Below are 22,693 nucleotides of genomic sequence, written 5' to 3' on the forward strand. Positions count from 1 at the left end.
CTGCCTCTGAGGGGTGTGGGCAGGATTTGAAAGATTGCTATGAGCCTTTGTTTCTCCTCTAAGAGTTTCAGCAGAAATAAGGGACATTTTATTCTTTGCCTCCTTGTTCTTTTGGCTCTGTGGAGTTCACAAGGAGGAGTCTCTGTTTGTTTGGGTTTTTTTGTAGCCAGTTTAAGAGACTAAAACCAGCCAGAGGAGCTTGAACTGGGGTCTGGATATTCCTCACTGAGCACACTTCTGTTTGAGGCTTTAAAGAAAATGAGATGTGGGGGGGAAAGTGACCATGAGAGATAACACTGAGCCCTGGGCAAAGCTCCAGCCTGGGAGCAGGGATCTTGCTCCAGTTGTGGTTACAGAGGATTTTACTCCAAGCATGGAGAAGAATGGGTGGCAAAAAATGCACAAGGAGGCAAAAAATGTACCTACAGCTATAGATTAATCCACACACACCTTGGGTGTGGAAAAAACGCATCCAAGTGCTGGGAAGCACCTCCCTGCAGAGCTGGGGTGGCAGGGTGCCATGTCCTTGGGTGAGGGGCAGGGACTCAGAGCCAGGAGGTGGGAAACGCAGGGAAAATGTGGAATATGCTCACACCTGCTGGGCTGGAAGCAGCTGCCAGAATCAGCCCTGAATCCCAGCTGAGAGCTCCAACAGGCTCCTGGGCCAGCCCTGAACTTGGGGGGTCTGTGCAGGAAGGGAGGTGGAGGTTTCTGCACTGCTCTGGGAGCCAGATGGCTGCAAAGGGCACAAAATCAAACATCAGTCCCAGGTCCAAAAGGCAGCACATGAACCTGCAGAACTCCATCCTCTGGCACCGAGGGGCAGGAGGAGTGACTGCAGGGACAACTCCAGAGCTGACAGCCCTGCAGGGAAAACGTGGGAGTGTGAAGAGTTTCTCCTTGCAGAGGGTGAGGAATAAACCCCCTCCTTATCTGCAGGGAAAGGGCAAAAAGCCTCAGATTTATCTGGCAGCAGGATTTGTGAAACATTCCAGTGGTTCTGATGGATTTCCCTGGGCTGGAAGGATCCAGGAGCAGCAGGAATCACCCAGGGCTGGTTTCAAACACTTCAAGCTGAACCAAGCAGAGATTCCCACAGGAGGGGATGTCACCCAGGGTCCCCAGGGAGGCTGGAGCACGGGGCAGGTCCAGCCTGGGAAGTTCTGGGGAGGAGCAGCAGGAATGCTGGAGCAGGGCTGTGCTCAGGACAGTGCTGGGCTCTGGCACAGGATGGGTGTCACAGCTGTCCCCAGGGGTCACCCTGTCTGTGCCACCAGGCTGAGGTCACTCTCGTCATCTGCAAACACAGGCTGATGTGTTCTGGTGGGCTTTGGTTAATGTTTTGCAAAAGCTGCTGTTCCCAAGGTTGTCAGCAGCCCCAGGGTTACTGCAGATGATGGAAATTATGGGGCAGTGATGTGGTTTCCTGCTGAAAAAAACCCCCATAAATCCATTTTCCCAGGAAAGAAGCTCAGACAAGCGCCCTCCTCACCTCACAACAAGGGACAAGTGCTCTCCTGTGGCTGCAAAAAACCCAAAGGCTGCTGTCTGAGCTACGCAGGGACCTTTTAGACAAAACATGGCTGAAAAATGCAGCAAACATTCCCACGGTGCTTGAAAAAAAGAACAGTTGTGAGGCACCAAACGCGTGGCAGGGATGGAGCAGGTTGCTGCAGCTCATGGGCACCAGGAAGCTCTGCTGCCCTGGCAGGCTGCACACACAGCTCCTGTGCCCCAGCCCGACCAGGAACTCGAGCTTTGTTCCTCCAGGAACCGAGTTCAGCCGGGCAGACCCACCCTGGGAGCAAACACTGGGGCTGGGGCATCCCCAGCCAGCCCTGCTCTCCTCTTCCCCCTTCTCAAGTTATTTTTTTTGTTCCTCTCCTCATTCTCTGGGGTTTCTCCTTCCTCTCACCCTGGATTCGCCCTGCCCTGCTCTGCCGAGGCTGGTTCTTCACTACAGTGACTTTTAGGATGCTGTAAAACACAAACCAGTGCAGCGGCGATGTCTTATTCTCTATTTTGCATCACTTTTTTTTGTCTGATGGTGACGGAGACAGGGCAAGTGTGTGTGGGCAAGGTGGAAAACAGGGCGAGAAAAGCAGAAAACAGCCTCGGTGAGCGGTGGAAAGGATGGGGTGAGGGCAGGATGGATCCTGCCAGGGCAGCGCGGGGAGCTGGGGGATGCTCGGAGGGGAGGGGGATCCCGAGGAAAGGGGAGAACCTGAGCTGGGTTCCGGTCTGACACTCGCAGCTCTCACGCTGGGAAATCAAAGCCCCGGAGGTTGGGATGTCCCGGCAGCTGGAAAGCCTCACTAGGTGTCAGCAGAGCCCCGCCGGCGGCTGCAGCGAGCCGTGACCATCTCCGGTAGCGCAGCCGGGCAGGAAGAGGCGGCGGCGGCTTCTCCTCCTCCTTCCCGGGCTGACAGCGTGTCCCGTCCTGACCGGGACAGTGTCATAAACCTCATCGGGACAGTGTCACCGCCCTGACCGGGACAGTGTCACAGCCCTTCACAGGACAGTGTCACAGCCCTGACCGGGACAGTGTCACAGATCTCATCGGGAAAGTGTCACAGCCATCATCGGGACAGTGTCACAGATCTCATCGGGACAGTGTCACAGCCCTGACCGGGACAGTGTCATAAACCTCATCGGGACAGTGTAACAGCCCTGACCGGGACAGTGTCACAAACCTCATCGGGACAGTGTCATAAACATCGGGACAGTATCACAGCCCTGACCGGGACGGTGTCACAGCCCTCATTGGGACAGTGTCACAGACTTACCGGGGACAGTATCACAGCCCTGACAGGGACAGTGTCACAGTCCTCACCGGGATACTGTCACAGCCCTTCACAGGACAGTGTTCCAATCCTCACCGGGACGGTGTCACAGCCGTTCCCGGCACAGTGTCCTAATCCTTATCGGGACAGTGTCCCAGTCCTGCCCGGGACAGTGTCACAGACCTCACCAGGACAGTGCTGCCCTGCACACACCCCCGGCTCCGAGGCAGGATCCACCCCCTCCCCGGGGCTGCTGGAAACACAAACTCCAGTGCCAGCTGCTGCACCAGCCCTGATGGCAAAATCAGCCAGCAGATCCCCCTGTGGGAACAGCCCCTGCCACTCCAGGCATCTCCTCCTCCATCCCCGCTGTTTTTCCCTCGACCACGCCAGTCCCGGAGTGTTCAGCACAAATCTGGGATGATATTTATCCTCCCTCAGGGCTCCAAAGTGCTCCATCCCCTTGGATGCACAGGAGTCTTTCGGGAGTTTTGTGATGCTTGGGATGAGCAGCAATGCCAACCAGCCCGGCACAGAGCACCAGGGCCCAGAGCCCCCCCGGATTTAGGGGATGCAGCTGTTTTAGTGCCCCGTGAGGACCTTCCTCCCACCCTGCACCCACCAGGCTCAGCCCTGGCCATAGCAGCCAGGTGAAATTTGGGGGGACCTGTTGATCCCTTCCACCTCCTGCCGGCCCCAACAGAGGCCACCCACCCTTAACCAAACCGTGTGGCTGCAAGGGGGGATGAACCCCTCCCCAAGGGGTCTCATACCCCATAACCCCACCCTGGCAGCCCACAGCTCATCCCCAGCCCCATCTCTAGACCCCAACCTCCAGCCTTACCCCTTTCCCAGAGCTCCCTCTTCATCCCAAAGCACCCCGAACCCTACTCGGGGGGTCATAAAGCTCCTGAGGACCCCACTACCCCAAAATCCCCTCCTGGGGATCAACAGCCCCTCCCAGGGGAGGTCCCAGCTGGGGCTCTCAAATTCCCCATCCCCTCTGTGTGACCCCACGCGGGTCCGGAGCCCCCCCAGCCCCTCTGTGTGACCCCACGCGGGTCCCGAGCCCCCCCAGCCCCTCTGTGTGACCCCACGCGGGTCCGGAGCCCCCCCAGCCCCTCTGTGTGACCCCACGCGGCTCCCGAGCCCCCCCAGCCCCTCTGAGTGACCCCACGCGGGTCCGGAGCCCCCCCAGCCCCTCTGTGTGACCCCACGCGGGTGCTGAGCCCCCCCCAGCCCCTCTGTGTGACCCCACGCGGCTCCCGAGCCCCCCCAGCCCCTCTGAGTGACCCCACGCGGGTCCGGACCGCCCCCAGCCCCTCCGGGGGTCCCGATTCCCCCCGGGGGTTCCGGGCCCCATCCGCCCTCTTGGCCCCGCCCACAAGCGAGACCCAGCCCCTAGCCCCGCCCCATACCTCTGGCCACGCCTCTTATTAAATCCACCAATCGCAAGGCGGTATCTGCACCGAAGCCCCGCCCCTTTCGCCGCTCCCCTCACAGTCCTGACCGCGCCCTCACCGCCGTCCGCCAATCGCGAGGCGCCTGTCCCGGAGCCCCGCCCCTCGCCGCGCCGCGCCGCGCGCGCCGTGCGCACATCCGGCGCGCGGGGCGGGGGCCGGAAGCGGCGGGCGCGGCGGGGCTGGGCGGCGCCGGGAGCGGCGGAGCGGGAGCGGCGCGGGGTGAGCGGCACCGGCAGCGGGCAGGGCCTGAGGGGCTGAGGGTGGCGGGGAGCGGGGATCGGCACCGGGCACGGCCGAGTCTGAGGGGCTGAGCGGCACCGGCACCGGGCACGGCCAGGTCTGAGGGGCTGAGCGGCACCGGCAGCGGGCAGGGCCGGGTCTGAGGGGCTGAAGGTGGCGGGGAGCGGCACCGGCACCGGGCCGGGGCTGAGGGTGGCGGGGAGCTGAGATCGGCACCGGGCACGGCCGTGTCTGAGCGTCGGTGAGCGGGGATCAGCACCGGGCACGGCCGGATCTGGAGGCGGTACGGGCGAGAGTAAACGGGGACCGGGATCAGGACCGGGCACCGGACACGGCAGCACCGGCGAGACCTGAGCGGGGACCGGAGGAGCGCTGCTCCCTCCCGGCCCGGTTAAAGGGGTAATTGCCCTAAACGCGGTGCTTTGGGGTTATTTCGGGCACGGAACGGTGCGAACACCCCCGCGGGGCTCGGTTACCGGCATTGCCCGGTGGCTCATCCGGCTTTTCCCCGGTTCGCCGCCGCCTGCAGCGAGGTTTTTGCGCTGCACGCCCCGGTACCGCCTCCGTGTCCCCGGGGTGGTTCCCGTCCTCAGCCTGTTGCTCGTTCCTCCTCTGCGTTCTGCGTTTTGCGGCTGGTTAGGACGGGATAAATGTGTGATTCCGTTGGGTTTTGTGGCAGTGAAGTGGAAAAATAATAATTACAGGGTTGTTTTGCACATCGGGTTCTAGAATTCCCCCAGAGCTGTGCTGCAGATGCCCTGAAAAAAAATCAAAAACCCGTGGCATCAAGACAGTGCTGTGTGTGCCCGTTCCCTTCCAGAGGCCATCCTTGTGTCCCTGGAATATTGCTGAGCTTTCTGAAAGCCAAAAATACCCCCTATTATTCATGCAGAAAGTTCAGCCAAGCGGCCCGTGCTGGAGCAGGCACAGGAGGGATGCTGAGCAGCTTCCATGCTCGGAATTCCTGATATGGAGCTCGGTGCTGCATCCAGCTTAGCTCAGATCCCAGATCCTTGGTTACCTCCCTGCTAGATCCATCACCCTGACAGGGAAAGGAAGTGAGAGGAGTGTGGCAGCTCAGGCTGGCAAGTGAAAACCTCCTAATTCAGATAATTGTGCTGAAAAAGGAGCCTTTGCTCCAGTGCCAAGCTTTAACCCCCTCTTAAAGAGAGAGTAAAACACCAAATAACATTTTTAATGGCTTCAGGAGGATTTGTTGTATGGGAAAGCTAGAATAGGGGCCAGATGGATTTTTTTCTTTTTTTTTTTCCCCTTTTTTTTAAAGCACTCTTGGTTTTCTAAATAAAGTGGATCTGAAATAGCAGGAGCAGCCAGCACGGGTTCTGGCGCAATGTCAGCAAGTATTGTTGGACTATAAACAGCTGAGATCTCTGTCCTGGCAGCTGCTGGGACCAGCAATAGCTGTCTTGTCTTCATGGCTGCTCCTGACCACTGGCTAAATTCAGCCGTTTGACTCCTGCCTTGCTTCAAATAATTCCTGCCTTGATAAGCTGAAGTGTTTAAAAAAGAAAAAAAAAATACTTCGGGCTTTTGGCAGATATAAATGTTGGAAATCATCTGGTAGCTGATCCCCTGAGATATTCCAGTGTCAGCTCAGAAATAAACTGTGGTATGTTCCTAATTTAGTTGTCCCATCTTTATTTCTTTTGCCTGTAGAAACAGGAAGTAGCTGATGCAAATTTGGTGGTGCTGACAGCAGTTTGTCGGGCTCGGTGTGAGCACAGGCGTAGGTTTGACTTGCTTTGGCTATAAAACCAGCATTTGTGTCTTCCAGAATGTCTAAGAAAGACCTCAGGTTAATGTGCTGTCTCAGACAAGCAAATCATTTCATTTTTGGTGGTTTTCTGAGAATTTGCTCACTCTGAGGCTGGGACAGGCCAGCTCCCCAAACAGGAAGCTCCTCTTGCTGCGATGTGCAGGGTTTGGGGTAACTGATGCTTTTACCAATAAAATCCCTTCCTTTTATTGCTCTGCTCTGCCTGTTTGTGGCACAGCGTGTCCAGAGCTGTGTTCCCAGGCTGTGATGGGAATAAAGGGCAGTTGATAGATGAACAAATGTGCTGTGAAAAGGAATGGCCCCTCTGGCCGTGGGTGAAATGAGTGTTTGCTGCTTCCGCTCCACTGCTAATCAAAGTTCAATTCAATTTGAACAAGACCTGGATTTAAATCCTGTGTTGTGGTCCTGGAAGGGAGAACTGCATCTCCACCCTGTCAGAGAACTCCAACCCTACACAGGGAGCTGGAAAAGTTTCCCTCATCCCTCTGGAGCACAGGGTGATGTGCAGAGCAAAAATGACTCCAGGATGGTCTGTAGAACAAAAATGACTCCAGGATGGTCTCTAGACAAAAATTACTCTGGATGGTCTGTGTGTCTCCTCTTCCTCTTCACAGTAGGGAATTGAGATCTGACTGTTTGCACTGTGACCTCAGAAGTCAATTTGTCACTTTCTGTGGAATTATCTGACATTCAAACAGGCCACTAGACAAAACACTGCCCAGTCTGCTGTGTTTTTATTTTCCTTGCTGAATGTTAATCTCTGGGTTGTGAACTCTGATTTAGTTACAGCTCAATCTTTTTATTTCATTCCATGTGGATATCGAGGCAGCAGAAATAGCTGCATCCACAGGGCAAAGAGCACAGGGAGGGTGAGTCAAGAGGAGGGACTGACACCCAGGACTTCAGCTTGCCTGCACTTAGCTCTCATTTTGCTGCCAATTTACCGACTGACTTATCTTTTAAGTTGCCCTAATGCCACCCATTAAAAGGAAATTAAAATGAGTTCACCATCTGCCTGGCAGCAGCAGGTTTGCAGAGCACTGGGAGTTTGTGGCTCAGGAAAAACAAGGAAGGATTTTGTCAAATGGCAGGGAGAGTGGAAGGAATGTGAGTCCCAGGGAATGCTGTGATTTTAGGACATAAATCCCACGCAGAGCTGAGGGGATGGATATGCTGCTGGGGGTAGGAAGCAGCTTTTCCATCTGGACTTTGTGGTTGGTAATCCTGATCCGAGCTGCAGTTTGCCACTGGGTAATGGGGCTGATCAGATTAAAGCCCAGCCTGGAATGTGGTGGGGGATCAGCAGTGCAGAACCGAGGCTTTGTGTGCCCTGTGCCACATCCCAGCATGGCACAGCTGCCCCAACAGGTGGTTTTTGGGGGAAGAACCCACACTTTGAGAGCGTGCTGGCAGTGAGGGAGGCAGAGCCCAGCTCTTGCAGGGGACAGAGGATCCTGCTCAGGGTTTCTGCATCGCTCACAGTGAAAGAAGCAGAGCTGCTCATTACTCTGATGACAGGGGTGGCTGCTGTGGAGTTGCAGCTTCTCTGGATTCTGGGTTTTTTTTGTGTGTTTGGAAGCCATCCAGTTGCTGCTGTCCAGTTTTGTGCACAGTCTGTCCTCTGGCTCTGTGGACAGAGGAGGAAGCCACTTCTCTTCCTCTTGGAGAGGGGGGGTGGCCTCTCCCCTGCCCCCCACAGCAGAGCTGCCTCTCCTGATGCAAGCAGGCACAAGAGGGGTGGAAAATGGCCTTGTTTGTCTTGTGACATCAGTGCTGGGCTCATGACTAATGCTGGATCTGCCCCACATCCTCTGGAAATTAGGTGAAAATGTGGACTTTGAAGCAGGGCTGAGAGGGCTTGTGAACAAAAGCAAAACTCGAGTGAGAACTTGAGGTTTCCTCTCAGAGGGGATCCAGTGTGAGTTCAGCTGAGTAAACCCTGACTTCCTCCTTGAGCATTCTAGGGAATGCTTTGGGAAGGACCCCCTCCTCCAGGAAGGACTTTGAGCTCCTGCAGGCTGCAGCAGCCACTTGAGAAGGAAGCTGTGTCCAGGCCACCACCGTGATTCATGCTGTAAAATCTTTTGATGAGTGGTGATAAGATAAAAATGCCATTGGTGACTTTGCTGCTCCCTCCCTGCATTCTCTGGGCATTACTGTGCTGGGAGCATGACCTGTCTTGTTGCTTGGTGCAAAGCAGTAATTAATGGAAAGTTTATGTGACTTTTAAGACTTTTTCCAGATGAGATGCAGCAAATGGCTGGGTGCCTGAGCCTCTTTCCTGTGCAGTGGCTGCAGAGGAGGCTCTGCAGAGCTGCAGAGGAAGAACAGGGGCGCGTTGTTGCGGAGCAGCTCTGCCGCCTCAGCCCGTGCAGCTGCTCCCCTTGGCGTGGGCCAGGGTGGCTCAGGCTCTGTGCTGGAGTGATGCTGGGCTTACAGATGCTCCTGGGAGCAATTCAGGACTCCAGGAGGTCCTCCCAGATGCATTTGGAGATTCAGACCCAGTAGTTTTCACCTGGAGTGTATGAGCTCCCAGCAAAGCAGCTGAGCTGTGTGGTCACAGCTGGGACTTTGGCCAGGAGCTGACTGCAGTGAGACCTCTGTGTCACTGAGTGGTGTCACTGCGAGGTTAGAAGGTGGAAGCTTTATGTCCTTACATGTAAGGAGTCCTTAAAATGAAATAGAAACTAGTAAGGAGCGAGTGTGGCAACAGCAAGAGGCTGTTGTGTAATCCAGCTGTCTTTGCTAATGTTGGGGTGCATTGCTGGCCAGGAATGATTCTCCTGGAACTGGTAGAGCTTGTAGCAGACAGCCATAAACCCTCAGTGGCATCTGAGGATGGTAATTGTGTCCTGTCCGTGCAGGTTGAGGACAGCAGCAGACATGGAGGGGCTGGTGGAGCGGCTGGAGAAGGCTGTGGAGCGCCTGGAGACCGTGTGCCAAGGCCCTGGCATGTGTGGAGATGCCTCTGCCAAAGGTGAGCCCCAAAGCAGCTGCCAGGGCAGTGCCAGGAGCTGTGCAGAGCTGGCATGGGGCACTCTGTGAGGGCTGGGGAGGGGAGGGAAGGGGAGTGAGGCTGGCAGCAGCTCCTGTGCACCCATGGGGGCTGTGGTTCCTGCCCTGTGAAGATAAAAACTCTGTGGCTGCAGCACTTCCTCAGCTCTGCCTGAGCCTCCTGCAGGTGGGAGGTGCAGCCTGGGGCTGTGGCAGCCTGTGGGATGCTCACAGGTGATCTCTGTGCTCTGGTTTTTCCCCCAGGAGTGGCTCAGTACGTGCAGGCTTTCGATGCCCTTCTGGCCGGGCCGGTGGCCGAGTACAGCAAGATCAGCAGAGAAGTTGGTGGGGATGTGCAGAAGCACGTAAGGACTCCTGTTCTCCCTCTGCTCCCTGTCCTTAGGGCTGGAAGGGCCAAGCTTGCTGTCAGAATCTGCATTCCTCTAGCACTGTATCCCAGGATCTTTATAATCCCTGAGGATTCAAAGCAGATGCCCAGATAACCTCCAGGTTGCCACCTACACACACAGATGAATCAAATCTTCTCCTGGAAATCCTTAAGTGCCTGGCTGTGTGCAGATTTTGGTGCAGGCCTTTAGGAGGCCTGAGAACTCCCCAGCCCTGAGCTGTGACTCTCTGGTGAGGTTCCTCTGGGGATGGGTTTCTGCAAGAATGTGCTTTGAGGTCAGTGTAGCTGGTTCCTCACAGATAGGATGATTTGTTCATGTGGCACAAGGGAATCTCCCTCATGTTTGTGTCTGTCCTTAGGCTGAGATGGTCCATGCAGGCTTGATGAGTGAGAGGGCTCTTCTGGTGGTGGCATCTCAGCATCAGCAGCCAGCAGAGGTGAGTGTGGGCAAACCCTGATCAGAAACCTCTGCCCTCAGGGTCAGGGGTGGCTGTGAGTGTTGGGGGAACCTGGGCTGTCCCAGCTGGGCCAAAAGAGGAACTGGAGGAGGACTGGGATGCTTGCTGAAGGCATGAACTGCTCTGGGTGCTCCCCAATATTGGGCAGAATCCTGGATGTTGGTTCTGGGAGCTGCAGGACTGGCATTTCCCAGTTGTTACAGCAACAAGAGTTGTGGAGCTGTCAGAGCAGCCTGGGGGTGTCAGCTCACAGCCTCTGTCTCCAGTTTCAGCTGGCACCAGCTCTGCTCAATCAGTGTTCCCTGAGAACCTGCAGACAGGATCTTGTCTGAGCCAGGAGCCACCCTGGGATTTGTGTAGCTCCTGCTTTTCATCTTGTGCTGCCCAAAGACTTTGAGGCATCAAACTCCTCCAGGAGCAGAGCAGACCCTTGTCTCTGCTGAATGGTCTCTGAATAATCACTGGGCTTTTAGGATTGATTTGTCCTTAGCAGGTAATTTAACACTTTACCCTGGGCTGCTGCTTCTCAGCAGGATGTGTGGCTGAGAATCTGATCCTGAATGCATTGGCTTTTCCCTGCTGAGAACTGTTTTTCCCGAGCAACAGGATCCCACCTCGCTTTTCTTTGCAGTTATTATCTCACTCAGTCATGGCTTCTACTGTTACATTGTGGGAGCTGGATTTCTGTGCTCCTTTCCTATTCACTGCAAAACAGATCTGCATCTTTTTTCCCCAAAATCAGCGTTGGAGGGTTGTTATGTTTCACCAGGCTTGCTGGGATGCAGCTCTGTGCAGCCTCTAGCCTGAGAATCTGCTTCCAAATCCCACAGACACGTTATTTAAATAAAGGATTATGAACAAAGAGCAGCCTTAATGTAGGGTAGCTCTTTGTGCAGGTTGTCTGGCAGGAGTCTAATTCTGGAGCAGCCAGTTTAAAATGCAAAATGTGTGAACTCTCAGTGCTTGAGCTGAAGAATTTCCCCATCCTGTGACTGGAATGTGCTGCTGGGCTGGAGCTTCTGAAAGTGTGGCCTGGCCAGCGGTGCTTGGGACCTCTCAGCTTTCATCTAAACACAGGAAAGGGCAGCAAAAAGCAGAAGCTGAGGCTTTGGAAAGCAAGTTTTGCCCAAATTTGTCCCTCTCTGCTGCCACCAGCAGGAGAGTTTCCGATGCTAAAGGAAGGAAAAGTTGCCTCAGAGGCATCTCTGGAAACTGGCTGTTTGCTGTGCTCTGACCCCAGAGCACTTCTGGCACTTCCAGTCAGCATTCCAAGGGAACAGCACACAGGAACACATTTTTACCATCCAAATACTAAAGGATTGACTTGAGAAATAACTGAAATCCTGAAGTCTGGCTTGATGGGGGTGACCTTTGAACTTGATGGGACTCTGGTTGTGGGGCAGGCTGTGGTGCCTTTCTTTGAGGGCTCATGGAGGAGAGGAAAAATTTAACAAACTGTGTTGGAACAAAAGAACCCAGGAAAGGCAAAAATGCTATTTCTGTCCTCGTTACTAACAAGCTTTGTCAGTGTCTCCTGGATTGAACATGAGTCACAGTTCTTGGCGTTCTCCCACTGCGCGATCCGGTGGGAGCAATGACTTCAGGCCTGCCTTGGAGAGGGCCAGGCCTGGACAGGAGCTGCAGCAGTCACTGGTGCCAGTTGCAATCTTGTTCCCAGTCACCATTGCAGCCATCCCAGAGCCATGCTAATTAATCTCCTTAATTGTTGCTGTCCCTCTGTGTCGTTGTGCAGAACGCCTTCTCGGAGCTGCTCAAACCCATCTCGGAGCAGATCCAGGCCGTGCAGAATTTCAGGGAGAAGAACCGTGGTAGCAAACTGTTCAATCACTTATCAGCAGTCAGTGAGAGCATCCCAGCCCTGGGCTGGGTGGCCATGGTAAGGTCTCCAGTGGGAATGGGCTTTCCTTGGGCTGATGGGGAGAGTCTGGCTCCCTGCTGGGCTGCCCAGTGCCAACATGTTCTTTCTGCTCTAGGCTCCAAAGCCTGGTCCTTACGTGAAGGAAATGACTGATGCTGCCATGTTTTACACCAACAGGATCCTCAAGGAGTACAAGGATGTGTAAGTTCACCTTTTCTCTTTGGGATGTTGTTGAACTTGGCCAGTTGGGTGTGCAGGGGCTGCTCCAGCCGCTTTCCTCAGCCTTTAATTCCTCCTCTGATCTCCTTGTGTTCTCAGAGATAAAAAACAAGTGGACTGGGTGAAAGCTTATCTGAGCATCTGGACAGAGCTGCAGGCCTACATCAAAGAGTACCACACCACAGGGCTGACCTGGAGCAAAACAGTGAGTGCTGGCTCGGCCAGGGAGCTCCTGGTGCCGTCACCGCGGCGCAGGCGGAGCTGGTGCGATGCCTTTCCTCTTCCTTGCTCTTCCAGGGTCCTGTAGCCACAGCAGGAGCTAAAGCAGCACCTCCTCCCCCAGCTGGGCTTGCACCCCCACCTCCAGGGCCTCCCCCTCCTCCTGCCCCCGTGAGCTCCAGCACAGACGACTCGGCCTCGCGCTCGGCGCTCTTCGCGCAGATCAACCGGGGAGAAGGGATCACCTCGGGTACGTGAGGGGCTCAGCGAGGGAGGGAACTGCTCTGCTGCTGCTCCTCCTGCTGCTGCTCCTTGTTTTCCTGCTGCCCCTCCATGCACCTGCTTAAAAAGCACATTAAAACCCATCTGGTCCCAGCCTGGGGCAGCGCTTTGCCAAGACAAAGTGAGCGCTCCTGGGGGAGAATTGTCACCTTCATCTGAAGACATGAACCTCTGGCTGTAAATACCAAAATTTTCCCTTTTTTGTGTTACCTGGTGAGCACATCAGGACATGAGGCGCTGGGCTCAGGGTTTTTTCCAGCTGCAGAATGGAAGAAGAGCTGGCACACTCTGGTTCTGTGGTTCACGTTGTGTTCTTGTCAATATTGCACCAGCATTTCCTGCTTCCTCCTTCCCTTCCTGCCACTCACACTTGGGCTCAACTTAGCCCCGGGCTCAACTTAGCCCCAGTCTCAGGAGTTTGTGTTTTGACAAGTGGTTGGTGTAACCATTGCTGTCTGGTGTTTGTGGAGCTGCATTCCTGGAGGGGAGCTGGGGCTCAGCTTTGCCTTCTCTTGCAGGCTTGAGGCACGTCTCAGATGACATGAAAACCCACAAGAATCCAGCCCTGAAGAACCAAGGGGGCCCTGTGAGAAGTGGCCCCAAACCTTTCACTGCTCCCAAACCAGCCTGTAATGCTAATCCCTCCCAAGGCTCCTCCCCAAAGGCACCTCCATTGCTAGAATTAGAAGGCAAAAAGTGGAGAGTGGTGAGTTCCTGGTGGGTTGGAGGGGTGGGAGCTTTGGAGAAGCAAAGGGGGCTCTTCTGGAGACCTTTCTCCTGAGAGGCACCAGCCTGAAGGCACCTGTTGGTTTTTAAAGGGATTTTAATGGATTAATTGCTCTGAATTCAGAAAGTGAAGTGTGTTTCCCCTGCCTTTTCAGGAAAACCAGGAGAATGCCACTAACCTGGTCATCAGTGACACAGAGTTGAAGCAGGTAGCATATGTGTTCAAGTGCACAAACAGTACACTCCAAATCAAAGGCAAGATCAACTCCATCACCCTGGGTGAGTGGGGAGAGCCCTGAAAGCTGCCTCTGCCTGCTGCTGTGTGTGCAGGAGCTGAAGCCTCCAAAATCTTCGTGCCCTGATCTGCTTTTCTTTGCAGATAACTGCAAGAAGCTGGGGCTGGTGTTTGATGACGTGGTGGGCATTGTAGAGATCATCAACAGCAGGGATGTTAAAGTTCAGGTGAGTGACCTGTTCTCTCTCCTGGCTCTGGGGCAATTCTATTTCCAGACCAGGAATGTGCAGCTGTGGAGAATTTCCAGGAAACATCATCTGTCCCTTGGGAAAGGGCTGAAATTTGTGTTTTTGAGTTGTTTCAGGGCTTGGGGTAAGAGCTGAGGCTCTGTGAGGTGGAAAGCACATTTGGCTGCTGAAGCAGGAGGCCAGCAGTAGGATTGATTCCAGTTCAGTTTAGGCATCTGATTTGAAATGGTCAGTTTGCCTACTGCTGGCTCAAGTTTTGTTCTAAGAAACTGGGGGAAATGGCAAACAAATCCTTTGGATTTTTTGCTAAAAGTGGGAATATTTGAGTCCTGTACGATTGTCACAGCGAGGGCTTGGAGTCAAACCTCTCACCTTGAAAAAAACACACCAAAAAATGGTGTGGCTGTCCAGTTGAAGCTAATTCTGCTCTGGCCCTGCCAGGTCATGGGTAAAGTGCCAACAATTTCCATCAACAAGACAGATGGGTGCCACGTGTACCTGAGCAAGAGCTCCCTCGACTGCGAGATCGTCAGTGCCAAGTCCTCGGAGATGAACGTCCTCATCCCCGCCGAGGGAGGGGACTTTGTGAGTGCTGCCTGGGGATCCCTCTGGGGCTGGGGAGGCAGGAGCTGGGCCTTGAGCCCTGCAGGGAGTGTTGGTTACAGTGGGGGACAGTTTGGAGGTCGTGAATGATTATCTGATTAAAAAAAATAGGAAAAAAAGGCTTTAAATCAGTTTATTGCTGTTTTGTGAGAGCTGCTCCTTTCTCAGGGTGTCTTGGGGGCAGGACAGGCACCAGTGGTGGTACAGGAGGGAACAGCACAAAGCTGAGGCAAGAAATGCCTGAAGCAGTAGGAGTGGTTACTGGTCTCAGTCATAAACTGATTTTTGACTACAGGTTTCTGTTTTTACCTTCCAGACTGAATTCCCTGTCCCAGAACAGTTCAAGACAGTGTGGAACGGTCAGAAGTTGGTTACCAGTGTGACAGAAATCGCTGGCTAAGCCGAAAAGCTCCAAGGCTCACTCCCTTCCCCTGGCCCTGCTGTGGGACAAATCTGCTTTCAGATGATTCTCTTAGATTTCTTGTACCTTTCTGCTCTCAAACTGCTTCTCTTCTACCCGAGAGACACAGCTGCCTGCCATCACTGAGATTCCTCTGCCTGGGCCTCAGTGACTGCCCACCTCTCTCAGCAGGAAGGTTTATTTTTCTCTCCCCTTGTCCCATCTAACTGCACCAATCGATCAGAGTCTCGGTGAACTTCACAGCCAGTCCTGGCAGTTGGCTTTCAGAGTGTTGTTTTTGTATTGCCTTTAAGCAAAACTGTTCATGTGAGAGGAATGTTGTCCCCTTTTTAACGAGTAATGGTGTCTGTCAGAGTCTGCAGTGCCCACTCCTAGGGCAGAGGTCCTGCCAAGGTCCTGGAAGCTCTCTGGAGCAGTTGGTGGCATCACAGGACATGGGAACGGTTTTTGTCGGACCAAAGGCTGAGGACCTGGGCCAGTTCCACCCTGATTTCTCTTCATCATTCCCACTAGCTCAGTGCATTCCTGACTGTGCCATGACAGGAGGCTTTCACTGCCCAGTGCCACAGGAAGGCTGCGGCCTGGAGCTGAGCACCTCTCATTCCATCAGCCCTCCACCTTCCTCCAGGGCTTCCTTCTTGGAGCAGCTGAGCTCAGGTTCAGCCTCCCAGGATGGTTCTGATCCCCAGGGGAAGGGCTCCTCCATTCCAGGTCAGTAGTGCAGAGCTGTAAATACCCGAGTTGGATCAAGTCGGTTCATCGCTCTCTTCTTCCTCATCTGCAATCAGCCCCCACTGAATCCTCCCCTTTCCCCACCCTGTTGCTTGGCTCTTTTTTTTGGTGGAAGCTTGTAGCCTCTGTTCCAGGGCCCTGGAGCAGAGGGATGGATCACACAGTACTGTACTGACCCACAAAGGGAGCTGCACGTGCTTTGACCTTCATTTTTCCAACGCCTCGGGTGGCATAAGCATATCTTAAATGCATTTCTTCTGTAAAGTGTCAATGTTCTTTTTCTCTAGTACAAAACTTACAGAAAAAAAAAATTATGCAATTTTTTTTTTTTAATTTTGAAACTGTCCTGTGACTTGTACTTGTCTTCTCCTGAGGCTTGTGAAAAAACCTTTCTTATGTACTTAAGACTATACAGAAGATAGAATAAAGTTAATGCCAACTTGCTCATTACTGTGGCTCTTGTCTCTTCTTGGGAGCACATGGGAGCTCAGGCAGGACAAGGTGCCCCCTCTGCCTGACCCTGCCTTGATTCCTTTGAATACTTGCCCAGATTTTCCTCAGCTCCCCTCCAAACACAGTCAGTAGTTGTCCAAGCTCTTTTTTTAGTTGGTTAGATGGAAATTTCTTTATTGATTTCAGTTGTACAAAAGAGCATAAACCAAGCCATTAGTTGAAAACTATTCAAGCTGTTAATACTGCTGAATTCCAAACCCATTTTTTTTTCCCAGAAACCCCTAAATTTAGCTTTTTCCCCCATCTTGAAGGATGGTCTGGAACATGATTTCCCTGCATACAGCCATGAGTCTTGCTGATCCCTGCACTAGTGAGTTGGGTTAATACTGCCAGTGTGTCCTGCAGCAACAGGGGATGGAGAACAAATCTCTTGCACAGCTTTGCCCTCAGCCACAGCTCTGAGAACTGAGGTGGATTTACCTGTGCAGGCTGGAGTGTGTCAGTCAGAGCAAGGCTCTGCCCAGATGGGAGTGGAATTAAACCCTGCTGAGCTAAACCCCCCTTGTTCCCCTTCCCCAAATCCCTGCAGGCTTGTGCTGCTGCACAGTGGCTGGTGTTAGTTACAGTGAAAACCCTGCCCAGTGCTCCCAGAGGAGCTTCACTGCAGGAAGGGGAGGATGCTGCTGTCAAACCACTCTTCTGAGAAGTGCAGGTGATCCCCCTGCACCCCCAGGAACACCAACTTCCCTGCCTTGTCCATCTGCTGCAGCCCCAGGCGATCCTGCAGGGAGAAGGGGGAGATTCCAGCTCTGCTCTTCTCCCATGCAGGGGGAAAAGGGATTTCAGGGGGTTCTTGCAGCAAGGCTTTGAGCAGGAGCAGACACTGAGGGGGATCCTGAGCCAGGCAGGACCCGCCAGTGTCATTCCCTGAGTTTCACCATGGAATGAGGGAAATGTCTCCCCAGAAAACCAGCTCCTGGCAGGGGGAGGCAATGCTCCAGGAGTGACAAGAGCAGAGCTGTGGGGACCAAGGACAGTAAAGAGGGGACACAGCAGAAGCCCCCAGAACTCACCTCCTTGTACAGTGAGGTCTCCTGCAGTGGGATGGTCTCCTTGGCTTGGCCACTTTTGTAAAACCCAAACCACTGCATAAACATGGATAAAAAATGAAGGAAGAGCTGCTGAAGGGCTCTCAGGAGCCAAGCAGGCTTCCAGCAGGAGGCAGGGCAGTGTCAGGCCTGTGTTTGTGCTCCTCTGACACCTCCAGTTCTGCCACCAAAGGACAAACCAGAGACAAGGAAGCCCCAGAAGCTGCCCTGCCTTCCTCACCTCAGAGATTGGAGGATCCACCATGGTATCATTGAGGAATTTCACCATCACAAACTTTTTCAGAGCCATCAGGTTTTTCTTGTAGGTCTCATTGATGCCCTGGATGGAAGCAGGAGAACAAATCCAAGCCACTGGAAAGCCCAGGGACAGAAAAACTGCCTGCTCTTCAACCTGAATCTTCCCAGGCTCTCCTGCTCACTGTCCTTACCCTCTCCTGATTGATGTCAGCCAGGAAAATGCTGTTTTTCCTGTAGTCCTCCTCCTTCAGAGGGTCGTGCCAATACTCTGCTTGCACCAAGCTGGAGAGGGGAGGAAGCAAAGCTCAGCCTGGGATGCCAGAGCTGCTCCTGTGGCCTGGCCTGGCCTGGCCTGGGGGATGTACTCACTGCTCCTGCACAGCTGTGGTGTAGGCTCCCAGATCCAGGGTTTTTCGGATCCAGTCGCAGAGGTGGGAGCTCTCCCCGGGGCAGCGTGGGAAGCCGTACACCCCTGGGGCAGGGACACGCTCAGTCAGCACCCTGACCCTCCTGCTGGGCAACAACCCCCTCTTGCAGAGCAGGACAAAGAGGCAGCCAGGCAGCTTTCAGCCCTGCAAGCTCCTCAGGCAGCCCTCCTGCCCCAGGAGCTGTGGCAGAGACAAAGGATGGGGAGTGCTGGGTGCTCCCTACAAATCTTCCCTCCCCACAAAGAAACACACTCCTGGAATTCTCAGGGGAGAGTATTTGAAATTCATTGCCAGCCATTCTTAATTCCAGTTCACACCTCCCTTTCCATGGGGCTTTGGCCTTCCAGATGCTGACTGTAAAATGACCCAGAAGGTTGTTTCACAAATCTGTAGGAATTTCTCACAGGGTAACTCATGCCAAGCCTCCCAAGGTGTGTAAGAATCCTACCCAGGCAGTGAAGCCAGCTGCTGACAGAGGTCCCTTTCCACTGCCAGTTAAGCAAGATCAAGATAATGAAACCAGCAAACACTAATTGGGGCAAACAGATCACCAGCTCCAGACAAGAACAAAAGGACAATTTAACCCATAAGAAAGTGAGCAGAGTTGAGGAAAGAGCCCCAGAAGGTGCCCAGGAGGTGGCAGCTGCAGGGGACACTACCTTGGTGCTGTCCCCCGATGGAGATCAGGTTGAGCATGGGAGGCACAGGGCACCTCTGGGCCACAGCCCTCCTGTGGGGGAAGGGAAAGGAGCTGAGCAAAGCATGGCCAGGCCACAGCTGCAGTTCTGCCTGGGCTTGGCCACTTGTGCCACGTTTACCAAGGGGTTTAACCCTGCCTGGAAGAGCAGGGCTGCAGGAAAACACAGCCTGCCCCCTTTGGAGCACACTTTGGGAATTCAGCAGTCTGAAGGGTATTAAAGGAGGATGAGAAGCTCCAGGAGCCCCTGGAGCTGGGGCAGGAGCTCAGACTTACAGGAATTGGCCTCCCTGGGAGAAGCCCATGGCGTTGTAGCCCCCCTGCAGGCGAGGGTCCGTGGCCAGCTGGCTGCACACCTCCCTCACCTGAGCGTTGACATTCATGAAGAAGCTGTTCTCCACATCCTGAGGGATCACATTAGGGTGGATCATTGCTACCTTTGCTGTGCCTGGTGCTGTTTTAAGCTCTGCAAACTGATCTTTGTGGTTTAGAAAGAGGACCTGAGCTTTCACAGGGACAGAAGTGAAATTCCAGTTTCGAGACTTCCTTTTACCACGTCCTGCTCTGGTTGGCAAAACTGTCTCATATGGGACAGTGACATTTCCCCAAACTTCTTTACAACTTGAATCACTTCAGATTTTGTTCATATATATATAAAAATTAAAAATCAAACCTCTCCAGAACCCAGAAAACCACCTACACTGCACATTGTCCTGAGGAATTATTTAAAGCAATTCCATAGGACTACAAAAAACTGTCAAAGCCCATGAAGGTGGAGAAGTGTGATTTATTACACTGAAGTAAATAAATGTTTGCAAATCAAGAGGCATGACCAGAGATAAAGCTCTGCCTCAGCCAGCATCCATCCCACGTATTACCTGCAGTGGTTAGAGTGTGCTAATCAGTGGATTTGCATATTAATCCAATTTAGGTCAGGGATTTGTTTTCCCCCAGTGCTTTTCTGCAGGTATTAGCTGGACTTTATCGGGTTCTACCTGCCAAAGCTGTTTATCTCACCGAGGAGAGAAAATTAGCAGGGAAAGCACAGCAGGAATCCTGTTAAAACCACGGACTGCAGCACTTCAGCCCCACCCCTGCACGCAGACACCCGGTGACATCCGGCTTACCTGCATCATGTTGCTCCCAATCTTGAGCGACAGGACGTAAATCCCCGGAATTTTTTTCTCCACCAGTTTTTTGATGTAGCCCATGCTCACCGGATTGCAGCAGCTGTCTCCTGCCAGAGAGAACACGGGATGCACCACACGGCCCTCACCCCACCTCACCCCACACGAACACCGCGAGCCGAGGAGGGTCAGCACCTCCGGAGGAGGGGAACACCGAGCGCCCCCCGGTCCTGTTCGACCCCAGGCGAGCGCTGCCGGAGGCTCTGGACTCACCCATGCCGTGCCAGATCACCAGCGGCGCGGCGGCGGCCGCGGGGCCCGAGCACAGCGCCAGCAGCGCCAGCACCGGCACCGCCGCTCTGAGCGCCGCCATCTTGTCCCGTCACATGACCGCCAACGGCAAAGGGGGCGGGGCCAACAGGGGGCGTGGCTTCGTGTGGGCGTGGTCAAACCGCGAGCGTTCCCCCGGGGCCGCGGGTTCGAGCCCCGCCGCTCCCGGTGAGAGGAATGTTGCATTTATAAACAAGTTGTGGATCTCCTGGTAGATGAAACCAACACTGAGAGATAAAAGAAACAATGGGAGGGATTCCACTGATTGATGAATGGGAAAAGAGATTTGCCTTTACAAACAAACTGTAGGTTTGCTGGTAAATGAAACTGGATATTGGAAGATGAAAGAAGCAATGGGAAAAAACTATGAATTGTATAAGAATTAAAAGGTAAAAGGAAGGGTTGTACATTAGAGGGGAATGTCAGGTATCAGGTGTTTGGGAAGTCTGTGCCTCTCAAGTACTTCAGCAATGGGGAAAGAGAGAGGGAAATTGGGATAAAAAGGAGGCTGTGTCCTCCAAAAATCTGAGAGATCCCAGGGGATGCCCCATGGCCTCTCCCTTTATTCCAATAAAGCAAAAAGGACTCCTCTGTCTCCTTTTTGGACATAAACGTCTGGTGTTTGTGGGTTCATTTCCCTTACACGGATCTCGCCCAGAAACCCCAATCCTGTGACTCCAGCCAGGCAATGCAGGAGGGTTGTTGTGCACGTGGCACCGCGTCCTCCCTGCCCTGCCCAGCGCTGCCCGTGGGCTGGGGCACATCCTGCCTGGGCTGCTGGCTGCTTTCCCCCTGCAGCCTCAGGAAGTTCTTCTCAGCACCGAGTAAGGACAAGCCTCCTTCTGCCACCCAGCCTCTCAACACACTGCTGTAAAGCGTTTCCCATTTCCTCCCAAGGGAAGCTGCTCCCAGCCTCCCTCCTGGTGGCTGTGCTGTGCCCTGGCTGCAGTCCCACAGTCATTGTGGTCCTTCTCTCTCTGCCCTCGACAATAATTAGCATGCCAGGGGCAGGCATTGACATCAACAATGTGGATATTGCATATCTGTGCCACTCCTGGCTCTGTATCCTTTCCTTTCCCTCTGCAATTCCTGCTCTCCCCTTTTCTTCTCTAGCTGCCTTGGAAATTAAGGGTTGAAATAAAGGCATAAAATCCCCCTCACTTTGCAGGGATGATCCTAACGTTGCTCAGCACTCCAGGCAGTATTCCTGCAGTGAGGGAAGGGACAGGAAGCACCCACTCCTCTCCCTCCTGGTGACAGTTTCCTCCCTGCCTCACTCAGGAAATCTTTGCTCTCTCCCCAGATCCTGCTGGGAATCACAAATCACCTTTGGTATAGTGGCAGGGATTACTGCTCCCACTGCAGCTGGACTTGCCATCAGCCAGGTTACCTGGGGCCAGAAACCAACAGCACATCCCTGGATAAAAACCAAACCTGCTCTCAGCAATGGATTCCTTTCTTTGCACTGAATCAAAAATTACATCAAGCCCACCCCCTCTCCCAAAGAAAATGTGTTGTAGCACCTGGCAAAACAGAGCCCTGGACTATTTTGGGGACAGGGATGACTCAAAAGCAGGAAGAGCTCCACATGGGACCCATCTGGATGCATTTGGAGATGGGGAGAGGGTTGAGGGAGTGGGTGAGTGGGAAGCTCTGTGCCAGGCAGGAAAAGTGTCCTGAATTCAGCAGAGAAATGCCAAGGTAGGAAATATCTCTCCAACAAGATGGGGTCTGGCAATTCCTCCCTGGGAGGGTGGGCAGGCCCTGGCACAGGTGCCCAGAGCAGCTGGGGCTGCCCTTGGATCCCTGGCAGTGCCCAAGGCCAGGCTGGACACTGGGGTTGGTGGGATGGTGGGAGGTGTCCCTGCCATGACAGGGGTGGAATGGGATGAGTTTTCAGATCCCTCCCAACCCAAACCACCCCATGATTCTGTGATTCTCCGTGTCTGGAGCTGAGCAAAGCTGTTCTGCTGCTGGCAGGAGTCAGGAGCAGAGGATGGGAGGAGTGGATGCCATCAAGTGGCAGCAGTGGGGTGGTCACTCCACGGAGATGAAGGGAAGGGTGACACCACTGAGCCCTGTTCTTGTCCCTCAGCATCCCCAGAGTGGCTGGGGCAGCTCCTTCTCCCTCTCTGCCTGGTCTTGCACCAGCCTTTGGCAGTGGCACCATCCAGGACTGGGCAAAGGAGAGAGAGCCACAGGCTTGGTGGGGGCACAGAGGGATGGGCAGCACCTGCAGCCACCTCTGTCCTGCTCCTGGTCCCACCCTGAGCCCCTGCAGCACAGACAGATCCCAAACAGGATCCATGGAAGTGGAGCTGGCAGCCAGCCCAGCCTGCAGCTACTTCCAGCAAAGCTTGTTCTGAGATGAAGTAAACCCATAATGAAGCAGCAATGTTACTTTTTAAGCAGAGGCTTTTCACACCCTCTGCAAGGAGACTCCTGAGGCTTTTTTTTCTCTCCTTAATGAGGCAAGCTGATTATTCATTTATCCTTCATCCTCGCTTAGAAGCAACTGGGGCAAAAAATAATTGATGGCATTACAGAGCTGGGGCTGGCAGCCCTGAGTAGGGCTCTGGGGAGGCAGGGAAAGCCTTGAGCTG

General features: G+C 54.0%; 2 protein-coding genes across 2 annotated transcripts; one reads left to right on the forward strand and one right to left on the reverse strand.

Annotated features, from left to right (window-relative positions):
• Positions 1-4,372: 4,372 nt before the first annotated feature.
• On the forward strand, positions 4,373-16,159 carry CAP1 (cyclase associated actin cytoskeleton regulatory protein 1). The gene is made up of 13 exons (XM_056509370.1): positions 4,373-4,465; positions 9,149-9,261; positions 9,543-9,643; positions 10,047-10,124; positions 11,899-12,042; positions 12,140-12,225; positions 12,343-12,448; positions 12,541-12,712; positions 13,263-13,450; positions 13,626-13,749; positions 13,850-13,932; positions 14,395-14,538; positions 14,873-16,159. Exons 2-13 carry the CDS (start codon positions 9,168-9,170, stop codon positions 14,954-14,956), a joined length of 1,404 nt encoding a protein of 467 aa, XP_056365345.1. The 5' UTR covers positions 4,373-4,465; positions 9,149-9,167; the 3' UTR covers positions 14,957-16,159.
• Positions 16,160-16,549: 390 nt separating this feature from the next.
• PPT1 (palmitoyl-protein thioesterase 1) lies at positions 16,550-20,167 on the reverse strand. Its single transcript, XM_056509371.1, has 9 exons — positions 20,034-20,167; positions 19,761-19,870; positions 18,910-19,037; positions 18,596-18,666; positions 17,878-17,980; positions 17,700-17,790; positions 17,492-17,590; positions 17,236-17,307; positions 16,550-16,943 (listed from the first exon to the last, which is right to left on the reverse strand). Exons 1-9 carry the CDS (start codon positions 20,131-20,133, stop codon positions 16,821-16,823), a joined length of 897 nt encoding a protein of 298 aa, XP_056365346.1. The 5' UTR covers positions 20,134-20,167; the 3' UTR covers positions 16,550-16,820.
• Positions 20,168-22,693: the final 2,526 nt, after the last annotated feature.

Source organism: Oenanthe melanoleuca, chromosome 23, assembly GCF_029582105.1.
Source record: "Oenanthe melanoleuca isolate GR-GAL-2019-014 chromosome 23, OMel1.0, whole genome shotgun sequence".
NCBI lineage: Eukaryota > Metazoa > Chordata > Aves > Passeriformes > Muscicapidae > Oenanthe > Oenanthe melanoleuca.

Excerpts from the sequence above, each read along its gene's own strand:
- CAP1 (XM_056509370.1), top strand. The coding sequence starts at position 9,168 with ATGGAGGGGCTGGTGGAGCGGCTGGAGAAGGCTGTGGAGCGCCTGGAG. Across the intron at positions 10,125-11,898 it reads AGCATCAGCAGCCAGCAGAG|AACGCCTTCTCGGAGCTGCT; the intron begins GTGAGTGTGGGC and ends GTCGTTGTGCAG. Across the intron at positions 12,449-12,540 it reads GGCTGACCTGGAGCAAAACA|GGTCCTGTAGCCACAGCAGG; the intron begins GTGAGTGCTGGC and ends TTGCTCTTCCAG.
- PPT1 (XM_056509371.1), bottom strand. The coding sequence starts at position 20,133 with ATGGCGGCGCTCAGAGCGGCGGTGCCGGTGCTGGCGCTGCTGGCGCTG. Across the intron at positions 18,667-18,909 it reads TCCCAGGGAGGCCAATTCCT|GAGGGCTGTGGCCCAGAGGT; the intron begins GTAAGTCTGAGC and ends CTTCCCCCACAG. Across the intron at positions 17,981-18,595 it reads CATCGGGGGACAGCACCAAG|GGGTGTACGGCTTCCCACGC; the intron begins GTAGTGTCCCCT and ends TCCCTGCCCCAG.